This window comes from Brachypodium distachyon, chromosome 3 (assembly GCF_000005505.3).
Source record: "Brachypodium distachyon strain Bd21 chromosome 3, Brachypodium_distachyon_v3.0, whole genome shotgun sequence".
NCBI classification, from domain to species: domain Eukaryota; kingdom Viridiplantae; phylum Streptophyta; class Magnoliopsida; order Poales; family Poaceae; genus Brachypodium; species Brachypodium distachyon.
This window is the reverse complement of record NC_016133.3, coordinates 42439779-42456195: the sequence shown is the minus strand read 5'-3', so window position 1 is coordinate 42456195 and position 16417 is coordinate 42439779. Positions and strand designations below refer to the sequence as shown.

At 45.8% G+C, this 16417-nt stretch overlaps 2 protein-coding genes and 1 long non-coding RNA gene across 4 annotated transcripts; 1 reads left to right on the top strand and 2 right to left on the bottom strand.

The window, feature by feature from the left end:
* Window positions 1-3949: 3949 nt before the first annotated feature.
* Window positions 3950-9522, top strand: LOC100822247 (nitrate regulatory gene2 protein). Of its 2 annotated transcripts, none has more exons than XM_024462287.1 (6): window positions 3950-4169; window positions 6033-6120; window positions 6214-7667; window positions 7754-7971; window positions 8055-8278; window positions 8668-9522. In XM_024462287.1, exons 3-6 carry the CDS (start codon window positions 6257-6259, stop codon window positions 9278-9280), a joined length of 2466 nt encoding a protein of 821 aa, XP_024318055.1. In that variant the 5' UTR covers window positions 3950-4169; window positions 6033-6120; window positions 6214-6256; the 3' UTR covers window positions 9281-9522. The 2 variants fall into 2 exon arrangements, with proteins under 2 accessions (XP_024318055.1, XP_024318056.1); XM_024462288.1 differs by lacking the exon at window positions 3950-4169 and adding an exon at window positions 4239-4435.
* On the bottom strand, window positions 7569-8773 carry LOC112271974. The gene is made up of 3 exons (XR_002965569.1): window positions 8635-8773; window positions 8040-8168; window positions 7569-7923 (listed from the first exon to the last, which is right to left on the bottom strand). It is a non-coding gene; the product is annotated as an uncharacterized LOC112271974 (long non-coding RNA).
* Window positions 9523-12173: 2651 nt separating the features above from the next.
* Window positions 12174-14208, bottom strand: LOC100831968 (BTB/POZ and MATH domain-containing protein 1). Its single transcript, XM_003574735.4, has 2 exons — window positions 12724-14208; window positions 12174-12578 (listed from the first exon to the last, which is right to left on the bottom strand). Exon 1 carries the CDS (start codon window positions 13766-13768, stop codon window positions 12755-12757), a length of 1014 nt encoding a protein of 337 aa, XP_003574783.2. The 5' UTR covers window positions 13769-14208; the 3' UTR covers window positions 12174-12578; window positions 12724-12754.
* Window positions 14209-16417: the final 2209 nt, after the last annotated feature.

Sequence of the window (16417 nt, the reverse complement as noted above, 5' to 3'; positions counted from 1 at the left end):
TATCCATGGTCCGTTGCTCTACAACTAGCTTGAGGTTTTATGCAGCATGGCGACAACACATATGGAAGCCAGGCAGTGGCTAAAAGTAAAACCTGAAAACCGACGGGTAAAATCTGAACAACGTTGCAAGCTTTGAATGGAAATTTCCAGCCGAATTTGCAGATGTTGGCATATGAAGAAGACTTGTCTCATGTTTGGGCTTTGGACCAGCGTTGTGGTGGACCCCTGCAAGCCAGTTTCTCAGCTGTATAAACCCAACTGGTGGTAGGCCTCTTTTGCAAGTGAAGTTCGAAATTCTTCAGCACCATCATGATCATAACAAGCATCAGCCAAAGCTCATGAACACAACAAATGGCTGCCACTAAATTCCTGCTGCTGCCCCAGCCTTCAATGGTGGGGGTCATCAATGTGGTTGTGTGTGCCTGCATCCATGCATGCAATGTAAGCAAACTGGCTGATCATTCACTGTGCTTTGCAATTCATGTGCCATAAAACTTCACCGTGCAGATTCCTCTACCCCTCTCTCCATGGACCACATTGACACACTATCACACTACCACAGTCTTTAACAGTCTCTAGTCTTGCAATACTTTGTTGTGACTTCTCTCAATCTTGAGATGGGAGGGGCTCCATTTTGACAGTGATGGCATGGATGCATCTGCGAACACAGCAACCCTTAATGGAATTCCTTGGTGTAATGCAGAGCCTGCTTGCCATGCATATGTACCAATTGGAGGCAGCAGGTCATGTGATGGAGTCAGGAGTAGCCATTCTTCAGTGCTGACTGAGAGAGCAGAGATACTTTATTGTTTTCTTTTTTTTTCTATCTTGGTACAGTTCTTACCAGGAACAGCACAAGTACAGTTTTGTTTCCTCTCTCAAGTGGATGTGATTTGATTTAAGATGGTGGTTTTGGTAGGTAATAATAATATGCATGGAAAAGAGTAGCAAGCCACATATAAACTTCATTTGGATCTTGACTAGTTGCCATGAGCAGGCATACTTGAAGCCTTGGATTTTTCTGTGAGTGAGCTGTGTGTGAACCCTCCAACTTGAGTCCAGCTAGGCTACTGATACTGTAGACTATAGAACTATATAATACAGTACATTTGCAGAAGAAGGAAGAAAAGCTATAGCATAACATGAAGATGAGATATTTGCTGGCTTCTACAGTTAGCTCTTCGATCTTGCGGACAGAAGAACACTATGCTATCATAAACCCATGTAGCTAGATGCAAGTCTGGTGAGAGTAAGCAAGAAAAAATAAATCATGCCAGCTTTTCCTGCAGGGTTTTCAGATAATTTAAACCAGCTGACCTTAGATAAATGCATGTCTAGTACTACTGTACTGGTAATTGCATTTTCAACGGGAAAGGTGCTGTTACAAAGAAAAGGGAGTCTAATGACAAATTGACCAGCAGATTGAGGCTACAGCATAAGCATGCATGTGTTTCATTGGACAGGTACCCAGTGTAGTTGCTCTCTCAGTCTTTCTTTTCCTTTTATTTTAATTCACTGTGGTGGTCCACATGGTATTGATGAAAAGAGCAAGTTAAGATTCTTGTTGTGTCCTAAGAGCAGGCATTTGATTAAGGTTAGCCCTGCACTGTACTGTGGATCTAGCAGCAGTAAAATAACTAAGGCAAATTTGGCCATGTTTCTGGCAATCATGTTTCTTCTGATCCATGAGACTTTGGGAAAAAAGCATGCAGGGGCCTCTTGTGCTTGTCACTTCTCATGTTTTGATAATGTCAAACTCTAAGCAGACTGCAAGGCTGCAACCAGAGGATCTAGCTAGTGCTGGTATGAGATGAAGAACTCTTCCCTTTTATATTTTTTTAACCAGGATAAGGGCAGAAAGATTTTTTTAAATGTCTTGATTTAACATGCACATTTTGTGAGCTTTCCATGTTATTGTTCCTTTCAACTTCCAGAAGTCTGCAGGTTCAGAGTTCTAGAGAAACAGTTTGGACTGGCAATATATTATTTCCATGATCATTCTTTTTGAAAAGCTCTGTATTACCTGAAAATGTTCAATTATTCATGTGCTCAATTTAGCAATGATTATGTGAGATAATTAAGCGAAAAAAGGCTATGAAGGCTATCCTCTAGTGAGATAACTGGATGAAAAGGCCATCTTTTACTTGGGAACATTTTTATCTTGCCTAGTTTCCTTTTCAAAAAGATTAAAAGATAGATAAGGGTCGTAGTTTTCCAATCTAGGGTGGTGGTTTTGGATGAAGAAGCACCAATCTTTGAAGCATCTGTGGCAAGATAAAGGTGTGAGAAAAAGGGTTTCAAGAAGGGGAAAAAATAATCCAGGAACAAGGACATGTGGAGGAATCTTTCATCTCTTTTGCTTTTTTCACCTCTGAGCTAGACAGAGAGGAAGGCATGCTAAACAAACTGGGCTTTATCTTTTTGAAAATTCCTACGCATGCTCTTCTCCACCCATGCATACAAGAGACCCTTTCCAAACTTCTTTGGAGTAAAAAAAAAAGAGAAAACATTCTTCTTTGCAGAAGTATCATGTACATAAAACCTCAAAACCAAACTTCATATGCGGACAACTGTCCATAACTCTTTCTGTTGCCGTCTCCATCGGGTTCGACCTACCTAATACTGCGTAGAGAACCCTAAAAATGACTCAATAACAAAAATTGTTGGTGTGTCGATGCATCCACAGTCGAATATTTATTACTTTCCCATTTTACAAATTAAATACATCATGAATTATTCCCTAGACTGGAAATGCTAGCCACTACTTAGTGCATAGGCATCTAAGGAACCTTCATCCGAAATTGAACAACCTAAAAAGAGAGAGGGGCATCTGTTCTCTCTTGAGCTTTTCCCAACTATTTTTTCTTGCCCATGCAGTGCTAGCTAGCCCGCATTATTCCCAATTAAATATTTCTGTGCCCGGTCATTTTTTTTATTTTAATTGGTTGACGTGTAGGAAGAAAAGAAGAAGAGGAATAGAAGGAGGTTTCCTTTGGTGTGATTATAAGTTGTGTTTTGTAGGTGTAACTGAACTGTCTCCTAGTAGCTAGGGAATGAGAGAAGTGTGAGGGCATGCATACAAGGCCAAACTTAGCTGACATGATCATCACAAATTTGTGCAAAAAGTTTTAGTGAAAAAGGAAGGTAGAAAGAGAAAGCTTATGTTTGGCATGAACAATTTTTTTCTAAAAAAATATGAGCGACACTAAAGGCTTGCTCGATGCGGGAATTTAACAGCGAACGATTAAATTTCACCGGGAGTCAGAAAATTTATGTGCTTTCTTTCCCATGAATCAACAAATTCCCTGCAAATCGAACGGCTCCGTAATTTCCCGCAAATCCAATTTTTTTACCGGCGAATTTGACAGCTACATATGCAGCAGTTGTTACAATCTTGATAAATGTTTGGTTGTCATAAATAAATAAATCACGAATGACGCCACAAAATTTACCCGCTCTAGCCCCCACACAGATATAAAATCATAAAAAACGTGTAGCCATTCTCCTCGGATTCTTACTTCCGAAGGAACGATCCAAAATGCATGGTCATGGTCATACTTCAGTTTCCACTGCATTTCGTAACGTAAAATATTTAATGCCGTCGTATACTTCCAAATCACCATGAATTTCTGCACTCACACACGCAAATAAAACAAAATCTACTCATTTAACGCGTCAAAAATTCCACGAGAAGAAAATAGTGAATAAACAATAATACGTATTTACTCAGAGGTCCCAAAGACAAGAAATTTCCCGAAATGCCCCGGCAGGCGTCTCTGGGGAGCCAATGTTTCCATGGAACCGCGAAAAGAATCCATGAATGAGTGGGGTATTATTGGTAGATAACAGCAAAGCGTAGGGTCATACCCCGAATTCAGCCATGGCCCAGGCGGGCCCCACCGGCTTCCCTTTTCTCTCTCTACTACTGACTGATGACTTCTCCTTCTTCTCTCCTCCTTTCAAGTCTTTTGACCGTTGTTGTTCGCCTTCTTTCTCTCTCTCTTCGCCTCTGCCACCCACACTCTCTCCCCTCTCTCTCGGCAGAAATCCTTCTTGGGCTCTTCTTTGTTCTTGTTCTACGCGCAGAGAGGCCGAGGCGGCGAGGTCCCCGAAGAAGGGTTTGAGGGAGAAAATTAAGGATAGAGGAGAAGGAAGGTCGGTATCGTCAGGTATGTGTGTATAATCTCTCATCTTATTTTAATCTGTGTTTGTTTGTTCTAGGCTGCATACGTATACATACTGGCATTACTCTTCCTCCTCCCCTTAATGTTTAGTTGTTTAATGCCCGAAATTGATTGTGGTTGGATGGGAGGCTTTGCGTTTGCGGGGGCCAAAGTTGAGAGAGAAAGTGTGTGCGGAGGGAGGGTTCTTGTGGAGCTGTTCTTGATCTCCAGACAGAGACGGAGAGAGGGAGAATTTCGTGCTCCAAGAACATGTATGGATTAATGGATGGATGTCCCTTGTTCTTCTTCTCCTTCTTCTTCCTCTTCTCTTTCTCTCCCTCTGCATCTCTATCTCCAATTTCTCTGCCTTTGCTTCCTCCGCACTTCAGAATGATGTGTAAACTGTGCTCCTGTACCGTCTGGTCTTCTTTCTTCTGAATTTTTTGGGCCTCTTCTTTAATCTGGCAAAAGGGAGAATCGACCCGTTTCTCTGCGATTATTGCGCAACAGTTGTGCTATTCTGTTTTTTTCCCCTTGTATCACCCCTAAGATTTCATCTTTTCCCCCCTTCCCCTGGCTCCTCTCACGCATCAGATATTCCCTGCTTGACTTCCTTCCAGTTTTTTTTTACTAGCAGACAGTTGGTCCCCATAATTTGGTCAATTAATATTTTTTATTTCTTCTGTTGAGGGCTCAGAAAATTTCAGGGTCGGAATTCCCTTGCCTGGCTGTGTTATAGTGTTTGTCTCTGGGGCCCAAAATTTCAGCATTTGTTCCATGATTTGTGGTTAACCAAGATGCGATGAGCACTGATGCGCCTCTGCTGTGTGCCTGTGTCCATCATCATTCAATTTTTTTTATATAAAAATTATCTGCTCTTCCATTCCTTTCCATTCCCTGGTTAGTGAATGTAATAAAATATACTCATTAAATATTAGCAGATGTTTTTTTTCCCTTTTGGGTCTACCAAGAGGAGACAAGGGGTATTATTACCCATTATCATCAACCGAGCTTTCGGCTTTACTAGCTTGTAAATTTTGTACTTGTTACTGCATTTTACCTTCACCGAACTGCTTAAACAACAAAAAATTAGTTACCATGGAGCTGCAGTAAACTAATCGACCCAAACCAACAGTTTTCCATGCCTGATACTGAAAATTATGTGCACTTCTTCTACTGTTGAAAATCCTCAGAAGCTGACCCTTATATCACCTTTAACATCTCTTTTGCATTGTGTTTTCCTGGTTGCTAATGATTTACATACATTAAGAATGATGTCGTTTGTACTGGTTTGACTGAAAAAAAGTGTTGCTTGGAATTCCGAATGTACAACCAGCAGTGTCCTGAGCTTATTATCTTCACAGTGCACTGGCTGGACTGAATTTAGTATAGCTATGGAGTCCATTTAATGTGACCATGATCATGTAGGCAGTAGGGCCATTCATTTCTTGCTGGCCCGGGGATTATGTTCCTCACTTTCTTGCTTTTTAGTCCCTCTTTTAGGAGGTAAGAGACTAAGAGTGCTGTTGCTAACCAACAAATGTGTAGGGTATTTTACAGTGGGGTATTTCATTTGCAAAAGAGCATCTTTCTGTAGTTTTGTAGCTTTACTTCCCTTTCAGTAGAGAATTTTTCCGGGCTTGTGAAAATTAGTTCCATTTCATGTTCTCTCTTGGTTTCTGACCTGATTTTGACTCTTGTCAAGCTGTCGATTTAAGATTGCAGTCAATCAGTTCCAACACTCCTGATTGCCTGTCGCTCCTGAATGGCATATGTGGCTATGTCCTAGTCCCGTTTGATGCACAATTTGATTGCATGTAGTGAATGTGCATCATCTCATTCACTTCTGAAATCTCCAAAACGTTTCAGTTTGTAGGTTGGTTCGTGTCATCTTCTGGTTCATTGACTCCAGCTGCAATGCACTCGGTGCTAACAATTGATCCTTCTGCGGCATCAGGTAATTTCTGCACTGGTACATTGCACCTGGTTTCTTGAAGCTGAAACTTACCGGTTGCTTTCCTTTTTGTTTTTCACATGTTAAACTGAGAAGTTCTGAACTGGGCATGGCACTGAAACTATAAGACTCTGGAGACATGGGATGTGCTGCTTCCAGGTTAGAAGATGAGGAGGCTGTCAAGATGTGCCGGGACAGGAGGGACTTCATCAAGCAAGCACTGGAGCAGCGCAACCGTTTTGCAACATCGCACATCGCCTACATCGAGTCCTTGAAACGTGTTTCGAAGGCCCTGCAGCGGTTCGTTGCTGGAGATGATATCCATGAGTTGATCTTTGATCCATTAATTTCTCCAGTCAAGCAGCAGAAGCCAGAGATGCTCGGCCTTCCTTACGGTTCATATGAGAAGAGGACAGTGCATGTTGCAAAGTACTTGAGGTCAGAATCAAACCCATCCGTGTCAGTGGAAGAGGCTCCAAGGCCTGTGGAAACAGTCCGTATCGAGTCGCATTACCCCATGGATAGCTATGGTGGCACGGATAGATTTTATGCGACGAATTCCTCGCCGATGAGGCCGTCTGCTTACTACACATCTTATGACAGGCCAAGCTACCTACCTCCATCACCCCGGGAACCAGTGAGGAACTCTTCTTATTATATGCCACCTTATGAAAGGCCAAGTTACACATCTCCTTCACCCCAGGAGCCAATGGGGACATCTTATTACACATCTCATGACAGGCCAATCTACACATCTGCTTCACCCCAGGAACCAACAAGGACATCTTATTACACACCTTATGACAGGACAAGCTACATGTCTCCTTCACCCCAGGAACCAATGAGAACTTCTTATTATTCGTCTCATGACAGGCCAAGGTACCCACCTCCGTCACCACAGGAACCGGAATCATCACAGTGGGACTCCTTCTGGAACCCATTCTCGTCGCTGGACAGCTATCCGTATCCGCGCCCTCGGAGTAGCTATGACAATGTGGTCACTGACGATGAATTGGCACGGTTACAACGGGTGAGAGAGGAGGAAGGAATCCCAGAACTCGAAGAGGAAGATGATGAGTGTCAAGAACCTGAGCAAATGCAGAACAAACAAGAGGAGGAGCAAGAACAAGAATCTGACGAGGACGATGATGAGGAAGAAGACGAAGACGAGGAATGTGAGCATTCAGATGATCAAAGATGCATGGCCTCTATGGAGGGTGCTCGCCCAGGGAATTCCGAAGTCAATGTAAAGCAAGAAACAAAGGGATTTCAATCCAAAGGTATTCAGTGCGCAGAAGTACTTGAACCCCGTAACGCAGTGGATGTTGAGATCAAGACACGTAAGAAAGAACCGACGAGGAACAAAGTAGCAAATCCAGAAGAAACACCAGCTGGTTATACTGTCTATGTAAACCGAAGGCCAGCAAGTCTGGTCGAGGCCATGGAACACATTGACAGTCAGTTCTTGGGTATTTGCAATGCTGCTCAGGAAGTCTCGCGGATGTTGGAGGCAAGTAGAGCTCAATACACAGCCTCAAGCGATCTTTCTGGTACCACTTTTACAAACCAACACTTGAGTTACTTAAAATATTTCAGATTTCACTCTCTAAACTTACTCATGAATTTCATAATGCAGTAAAGATGCTAAACCCAGTTGCACTTTTGCGCTCTGCATCAACCCGGTCATCATCTTCCCGGTTCCTTCTTGCTTCCTCTAACTCAATAGATGATCTCTTTGACAATGACACAAGCAGCTGTTACTCTGAAGAATCTTGCAGCACAATGTCTGGAAGTCACCACTCCACTCTGGATAGATTGTATACATGGGAGAAGAAATTATACAAAGAAGTAAAGGTATGCTCCTTGTCACTGTCACAAACATACACTGGAAGATCCACATAACTAGAGGATATCATGCTTACCTTTGTTGCTTGTAGGTGGGTGAGCGGTTAAGAATAGAGTACGAGAAGAGGATGACACATTTGAGGAACCAGGATGTGAGAGGGGAGGAGCCTTCCTCTGTCGACAAGACTCGTGCAGCATTGAGAAGCCTACAGACTCGGATGAAGGTGTCAATACACACTGTTCAGTCAATCTCAAGAAGGATTGAAGTTCTAAGAGACGAGGAATTGCATCCTCAACTTTTGGAACTGATCCAAGGGTATGCTTCTGTTTACCGTTGAGAAGTCAGTACATTTAAAACAGTCAAATTTTCATAAAATAGTGTGTTAGCTCTTCACACGGTGTACTAGATTTTATCCACATAGAATAACTAAGGACCAGATAGAGCTTATCAGTGTCACACATCATAATCATATGCTTTAATTTACTGTTGATGTCACTACTTTTTTGAGCAAATGTAAGGCAGTACCAATGTAGGAATGCTTGTGAAAAGAAGGGGTGATCTTGTGGCTAATGAATGATATAATGATCCAATACTTTTTGAGTAACTGGTCTACTGATTGATGTTAAGCTTGATTATCTATAATTTTACGACTATACACATATAATACTAACATGTTGAGCTGTTGTTGTTGTTGCATTGTTCAGGCTTTCCCGGATGTGGCGAGCCATGGCAGAGCGGCACAAGGCACAGAAGAGCACCATCGACGACGCCAAGCTCCTCTTCCTCCACCACCAACAACGCGCATCCTCCGCCGTGGCTCTCGTCCCTCCTACTGCGGAATCAACGGCGCCGCCGCCTCCGGCGGCCGTGGCGCTCGAGCTCGAGGTCCGGGCCTGGCGGGGGGCGCTGGACACGTGGTTGTCGGCGCAGCGCGCCTACGCGCGCGCCCTGGCCTCGTGGGCGCGCCGGTGCCTGGGCGCTCCGGGCGCGGCCACCGCGGTGGCGGCGCCGCCGCGGCCGCCGGCGGCGTTCGTGGCGTGCATGGAGTGGGGCCGCGCGGCGGAGGCGGCGTCGGAGGCGCGGGCGATGGACGCGCTGGACTTCTTCGTGGCGGGCGTCGGGTCGGTGTGCGCGGGCGCCGCCATGGGAGGCGTGGGCGTGGAGGGCGGCATGGCGGGGCGCGTGCTCTGCGCCGGCACGGCCGCCGTCACCGGCGCCCTGGCCGAGCTCGCGGCGGCATCGGCGGACGCCTACGACGCCGCCGCCGCCGCCGCGTCGGCGCCGGAGGGGAGCGCGGCACAACCGCCGCAGCGCTAGAAAAACAAAAAACAAAAAGAATATCCATTGTAGCTAGCTAGGAAGAGTCTCCTAGGAAGACGAAGCATGGAATTGCAGTCACATACTCACATGTGGAGTTCTAGTTTTTCTCTTTTCCTTTTTTTGGCAGTAGATTTTTACATGGCTGGTATATTGTGACTGATGATTGCTCCGGTTTATTATAACCTGTTTATATGCTATGTCCAAGCCTGGTTCTTGATAATGTGATTATTTTCAATGATTGTAAGTATGAGGTGAGGAGGTAAATGCTGAGTTGACAGCATATTTTGTGGGAGTAGAAAAACAGAGCAAGCGCAAGAATCTCGCGGTAATTTCCCATTTTGGTGAAGACCATGGAAAGAGCTCGATGGAAGCTATACATGATCATGCGATGCTGGCTAAAAAAAGCTTGGCTTTTTGGTGACTAATCCAGAATCTTTACGTGCTATGGTCATACGAGCAAAGGTCCTTGCCAGTTTGGTAGCCCCCCATTTCATTTGAAATCAAAATTTTGATGGGATTTCACTGCTTGGATTTGAATTCCGGATTCAAAAATCATGTTTGCCTGTCACATGGATTTGTAGAATGAGAAACAAATCCAGAGAAATGATATCTTTCAGGGAGGAATTGAGGTTATATGTGCGATTTCATGAAACTTCAGATTGAATTTCTGTACCCAATTCCGTGCCAACCAAACCAAGATAGTGTCAAAATCCCGGCTCAGTAAAATAATGGAATGATCGTGTGTTCCTAAAAAAGGATTTTAGTTGCACGATAGCATGAATATATTATTTAAATATTGAAACAAAACATAGCCTAATTTATTGGACAAATGAAAATAGATCGCGAAGCATCATCAATTGGATCAACTAATATACCGTGCTGCATGCGGTTACCGCGCAAAATGTATACTAGTAAGGTCCTCCTTCCTAGGTTTCAATCGGATACCAAGGCTCAAGAGCGTGAAAATAGCTAGGCTGGACAAGTATTAACTCGTGTGGCACAAAATAATTGAAATTGCAGTGGGAGGAACTTGTATTTATTGCTCTGCAAATGTCTAACTAACTGCCATTTGCAGCACATGGCAGGCGGGAAAATTGTCTTGCCTTTCTCTCACACGTGTATTCAACGTGATAACCTTCGCTCCCTTCAAAAGGTTTGGAGGGTTTAGGGTTTAGATACCGGAACCCAGTGCACTTCGCAAGTGTCATTTTTAATGGCTTCGGCAGGGACCAGAGCTAGATACGCCGGTCACGTGGCATGAGCTTTCACATGTGAATTAGTATTTGAACGAAATATTGATGTTGCAACGAAATTTGATTGATATAGTTATGAAATTAACAAAATGATATTTATATTGTAATGAAATTTCATTGACATGGTAATTTTGTAATTAATATTAATGAAATTCAATTGATATTGGGTTTTTCGGGCTCCGGTAGTACACTCTGGCATACAAACCAACGAAGCCTCGTCTAGTTTACCACTGATTTGTGCGCTCGTTAAAATTGCTGATGTGCATAATTTTTTTAGAAAATAAAGGTAAGTTGTCTTCCCATCCCCTTCGACCAGTTGTTTTTGCACTTGGGAAGCTTATACTTGTACCACGTGCATAAACAGAAGAGGAAGAAGATGATCCACAAGCTGTTGACAGTCCACAGGCTTCAGTTTTCCCTTGCTCATTTGGAGCTTGCTCTCTGATTTTTGAATTATTTCCCTCTTCTGAATGCAATGGCAGAACACCTTCTACTGATACTGCTCTCAAAGGCAATCCAGTTATATCTAAACCATGTCAAACAACCAACCAACCAGGACATACATAGGAACAAAGCTCTAATAATCTGAAAAAGCTTAACCCAAGTGTGAACAATCTTCAGGAATATATATACCCGCAGAGCATGACAAAGGATCAGAATTCAGAACTCATCAGAAGTATAATGTACAGAAGCAGGCCAGGAATAGAAGGCTAGCTACTAACTGGACACAATATAATTCATTATAGCCACTTCAATATATACAGTAGATTGTTTTGAGTCTGAAATTTGTTCATTCACCTCTCCGGTACACTGCCGGCTGCAAAAACAGAGACAGCCATGTGACCGAGTCTGGGTATCAGGCTCACGGCCGATTCATAAAAAAGGATTACATATGTCCAGGTTACAACTACTTCCTTGTTCGAATAAAATAAATATATCACAAAAAAAAATTATGGACGAGAGGGCCGGATGGATGGTTCTTCGAGGGCGGCGCCGGGCGCGAGGCTCTGGATTTCTTTGGAGTCGAGCTTGAACTGGACGAAACCGGAGTCCACCATTGTTCCACCACAGATCTTGTTCTTCTCTCGATCGATCTCACGACGGAAATTACGTTGGTACGCCTCAAGTGAAAAGTTTATTTTATAACTTCCTTAAGGCAAAAGTTTATGTTTCGTACGCTTACGGGACGTGCACATGCATCTCTCTCTTTCTTATGACACGTTGATACGATAACTTTGTTTGTTCAATGGTAATATAATTCCCGTGACAGTTTCTTTTCCAAGCTTTTTATTCAGCTCTCACCGAATAGGTACCTGCCCGACCCCGGCAAACAATAGGACTCTCCTGATCTTCCTACCCAGACATTTTATTACTCTCTTTTCTTGACAGGCTAAGTCAGGTGCTCAGCTGTGCCGATTTCATCACAGAAGAACAAGTCAAGCGGGTTCAACATATATACAAGAAGAAGCAACGAAGGTGCAAGGACACCTTCAGAAACTAAAAAGAACCCGATGCTGTAAACAACACAGCTCGGCTGTACAGAAAACAAGGGATATCGACTCCTCGCAACACGGAAGAGCTCAAATTCGTCTTCATCCGATGTAATTGTAAACTTTAAATTAGCTCAACAGAAAAACTTTAGTTTAGCTCAAACCATTGCAAGCTCCCTGCTTTCAACTTATTAGGCCCATATCCTGGCTTGTTCAAAAGGCATAATCCAATACACATCAAGGCAATATTTGATTACTAGAGGACCAACATTGGTACCGAGCTTCATTTTTCATTAAACTGGGATAACCTGTCACAGGGTATCATGGAGCTAAGACTCAGAAAAATCTAGGTAGCTACATCATTCTCACAGGCTGCAAGTGCAACCAATCTTCAGGAAACGGGATAGGCATCAAGATCTCTAAAACAGAACGAATACAAAATAGTAGTACTCCGTGGTATGCTACTGCAAACTGAAGCGCAGCCCACAACATAATCTGCCTGGCCTTAGCTACGGCAATCACTTGGCAGCAACTTGCTCCAAATCTCAATTCCTGCAAAAGAGAAAGTTCCAAAAAATAAATCAGAAAGTTCCAAGAACAGTCTACAAGTTCAACAAAAACATTACTCATACTACAATTACTATACGTCTCCCCCGAATAGTATAAATTTGGAACAATCTCAGATAGCAGTGCTCACCACACTTTCTAGAACACCAAAACATATGCAGCTATATCCTAGCTTTCTTTCTCAGCTCCGCGATAATGGTAGGACACTTCTGCCCCAGCCTTACAAAGCCCTCTGTCAACGTAGCATGCTTGAAGTTCTGCTCGGTCACAAAGAAGTCCATGCAGCAGTCCTTCAGCTCTCGGCAATTGTACGTCTCGGCACACGCTAAAATATCTGCAACTCTGTCGGTGGTTACGTTGTCCCATAACTTGTGGGCACAAAGGAGCTTCAGCCTGTCGAGTGCGTACCGATCGGCTGCGGCAAGCAGATGCTGAAACACATCAACAGGGTCACCGACGAGTTCTCCGCTGTCTCTCGGCAAGGCATCCGTGTAGATGAAGCACAACAGAGCTTTGAATGTTGCCGGCTCGACGTCATGCAGTGTGATGCATGGCATTCGAGCCTCTGCCATGGCGCCGAAGAGCTCCGCTTTGAACACCGGCGACCGGGCGGCGAGCACGGCCCGGTGAGCACGGAACGTCTCGCCACCGACAGAGAAGGAGACATCCGAACCGTCGGCACAGTCCAGCAAGCCTCGCAGATGGTCGCCAATATCCGAGGCCGGCACGGTTATAGGGTTTTCGAGCGGAACGGAGAACCCGCAGGAAATCGTGATCATGCGGCCATTTGCCGCCCAGAGTGACTCCATATCATCATCACCTCCCTTCGAGAAATCAAGCCAACACCAGCTCTTCCAGACTCCGTCGATCAAGCCATTAAAGTCGCTCGCCGTCCCCCTTTTCCTCTTTGCAAGGGCCGGAGATGGTGCGCCGTCTTTGCCCACCACCAAGGCCTCGAACACAGGACTGGTGACTTCGGATGTGCTGCGCAGTGATAGGTCTATAGAGAGGTACTCAAACTCGCCGTCCTCCGAGCACTCCTGCGGATAGCAAGATGCCGAGAACCGGTGCTCCCCGACGCAAATGGATTCCTCGAGGATGTACCGATCGTCGGAGGCAAAAGTCTGGATTGTCCGGTAGTCAATTTTGAACTGGACGGAACCGGAGTCCACCATGCCGGCTAGCCTTGCACTAGTAGCAGATGGAGCAGGACGGGGGAAAGGAACAACGGAACCGGAGTCCCCCAACCGCTGTCCTTTGGCTGATCCGGTGGTTGCTCTTCCGTGGACTGCGAGGCCTCAACTAGCAGATGCCGCCCCCTCCGCAGCACGCCTTGGTTGCGACCGCCGGGTCGACGAAGCCTAGCTCGGACGCGCCGCCGGATGAAACCTCCAGTGACCTTTCTGCGGCCTCCTCGCCAAGCTCTCCGGCGACGGGATCTGGATTGTGGGAGTGGCTGGATCTTGAGGGCGGCGCGGCGGCGACGGGGAACTGGATGGGAATGGCGACGGGATTTTGGGGGAGTTGGCGACGGGATCTACTCATCTACAGGGGGCAGCGCCGCCAGGAGATGGACGAGAAAACTGGCGACATTTTTTGGGGAGACAAAGAGCCGTGATCCCTGGTCCATTTGAGGGAGAGTACGGCTGGGCCAAGGCCCAAACTTCACGCACAGATGGGCCATGAATGACACTGGGTAAGCCGTGCTGTTCTGATTTTGGCCACAATGAAACCACCAGGGCGAACTCCTCCCCCTAAAAAAAAAACCCCAGGGCGAAACTCCACAATGAAACCACCAGGGCGAACCACCAGCATCACTGGTTCTGCCAGGGCCCAGTCCGTCACCCCATTTGCCCTCTACTGGGCCGGGCTGAAAATTGGTCCTGGGCTATTGCGATTTAGGCGGGCAGAGTCCTCCGTTGCGCTGCGCCAGGCAGGCTCGCAAGTACCAGTATCGTGATTCTGTCGTACTAGTACCGTTTGGTCAGGATGTGATGTGATCAACTTATCTGAATTTTTGCGCACGATTACGTCCTCGAGTTTGTTACGTGTCGTTCTATAAATTTCTTGCAAAAGGCTGTGCTGTAGCCTGTATATCTGAACCATGCCATACAAATAGGATATATGAACAAATCTCCAGGTGTAATATCAAAAGCTTAATCCAAGTGCAACCAATATTCAGGATAAAGCCACAGGAAACAGAAGGGCTAGGCGGCCAAACTACCAATCCGTATATCTACTACATATGGCTTGATTTGAAGTCTGCAAATGTTCATTCCACTCCTCGCCTCGCGCTTTTCCGGCACGACTTGGCAGCAACTTCGTCTAATTAGTACGCTGCAAAAACAAACAGCTCTGAACATCAGGCCAGCGTCTAATCCATCAACATTACATTCAGTACATACGATGTTCGGGTACAACTAAATACCTATTCCAGCAAAACAACAAATACATCCACAAGAAATTATTCAAAAAGATCATCAGCAAGAAAGCATATGTACTCACCATTGTTACAGAACACCATATATAACCTGTCCGATCGACTATGTTATATCCCAGCTCTCTTTCTCAGCTCAGCGATAATGGAAGGGAATTTCAGAACCAGCTGCCTGGAACCCTCTGTTAACATAGCTCTTTTGAAATTCTTCTTGGCAACAAAAAGTTCCATGCAGTATTCCTTCAACTGACGAAAATTCCCTGATCTGCCCCGAAAAAAAGGTCCATACAATTGTCCTTACCCTGCGCCTGGCCGGCCCGGCCTGGTAGCTATCCGGAGCCGGAACCGTCTCCGCGTCCTTCTCGTAAAGGGATCCTTCCGTCCAACGCCGCCCCAAATCACAAATCCCCCTGAACCCGCCTAGCTAGGTCATCTCCGGCCGCCGCCTCGTGAGAGATATACCACGCCGCCGCCCGGCATGGCCTCCTCCTCCTCCTCGCACCGCTTCCCGGACTGGGTGATGCTCGACCGTCACAGCCGCCTCAACTATCCCGAGGTCTCCCTCGATTACCCCGAGGAACTCTTCCGCGCCACCTACGCGGAGGCGGAGACCGATGCGGGCGACCACATCGACGTCTGCTTCCGCGCCGTTCCGCCACCGGGAGCCTCCCGCTTCTACGTCAACTGGAGGCCACGCCAGGACCACAAGGACGGGCCGTCGTCGTCGTGGGCAGAGGTAGTAAATAGAGAAGAATACAATTGGGATCAATCGTTAGGGCTGGAACCCCTGGTCGTGGCTGCCACAGCAACTCCATCCTTCTGAAGCTTAGTCGGAGATTCACCAGTTCAGATTTCTTCGTCTACACGGTCCATCCCATTGCGCCGCCATCGCTCTGGCGAGTCCCCACTTGCGACCTCGAGTTCTATGCATATAAACACATGTTCTCGATTCAAGACGTTGGCATCTTGTGTGATGATACAAGACAAGAACTTGTCGTGGCGGATCTCAAGATTTCCCCCAAAGACGACATGTAAGTTTCGAAAAGTACGATACTCCGATGGAAGCTTCGCTCTGCTTGTACCACAGCCGGAAGAAGAACTGGGATGCCAGAAAACCACCGATCCGCCATGAGAAGGGTCAGGCCTGGTGGTACACTGATGCCGTGGTCCCCTATGGTGATTCCTTGTGCTACGTCGACTACTTCCGTGGCATCTTGTTTGCAGATGTGCTCAGTCGTCGATGCCAGCTCCGGTACGTACGGCTGCCTGTAAAGATCCCTTTTGGTAATCCGGAAGCTCAAGAAACTGGACTCAGAGGGTGCCCGGAACGTTATCGGGGTGTGTGTGTGTGTCACTGATGGCGGCGGCACCATTAAGTTCGTCGATG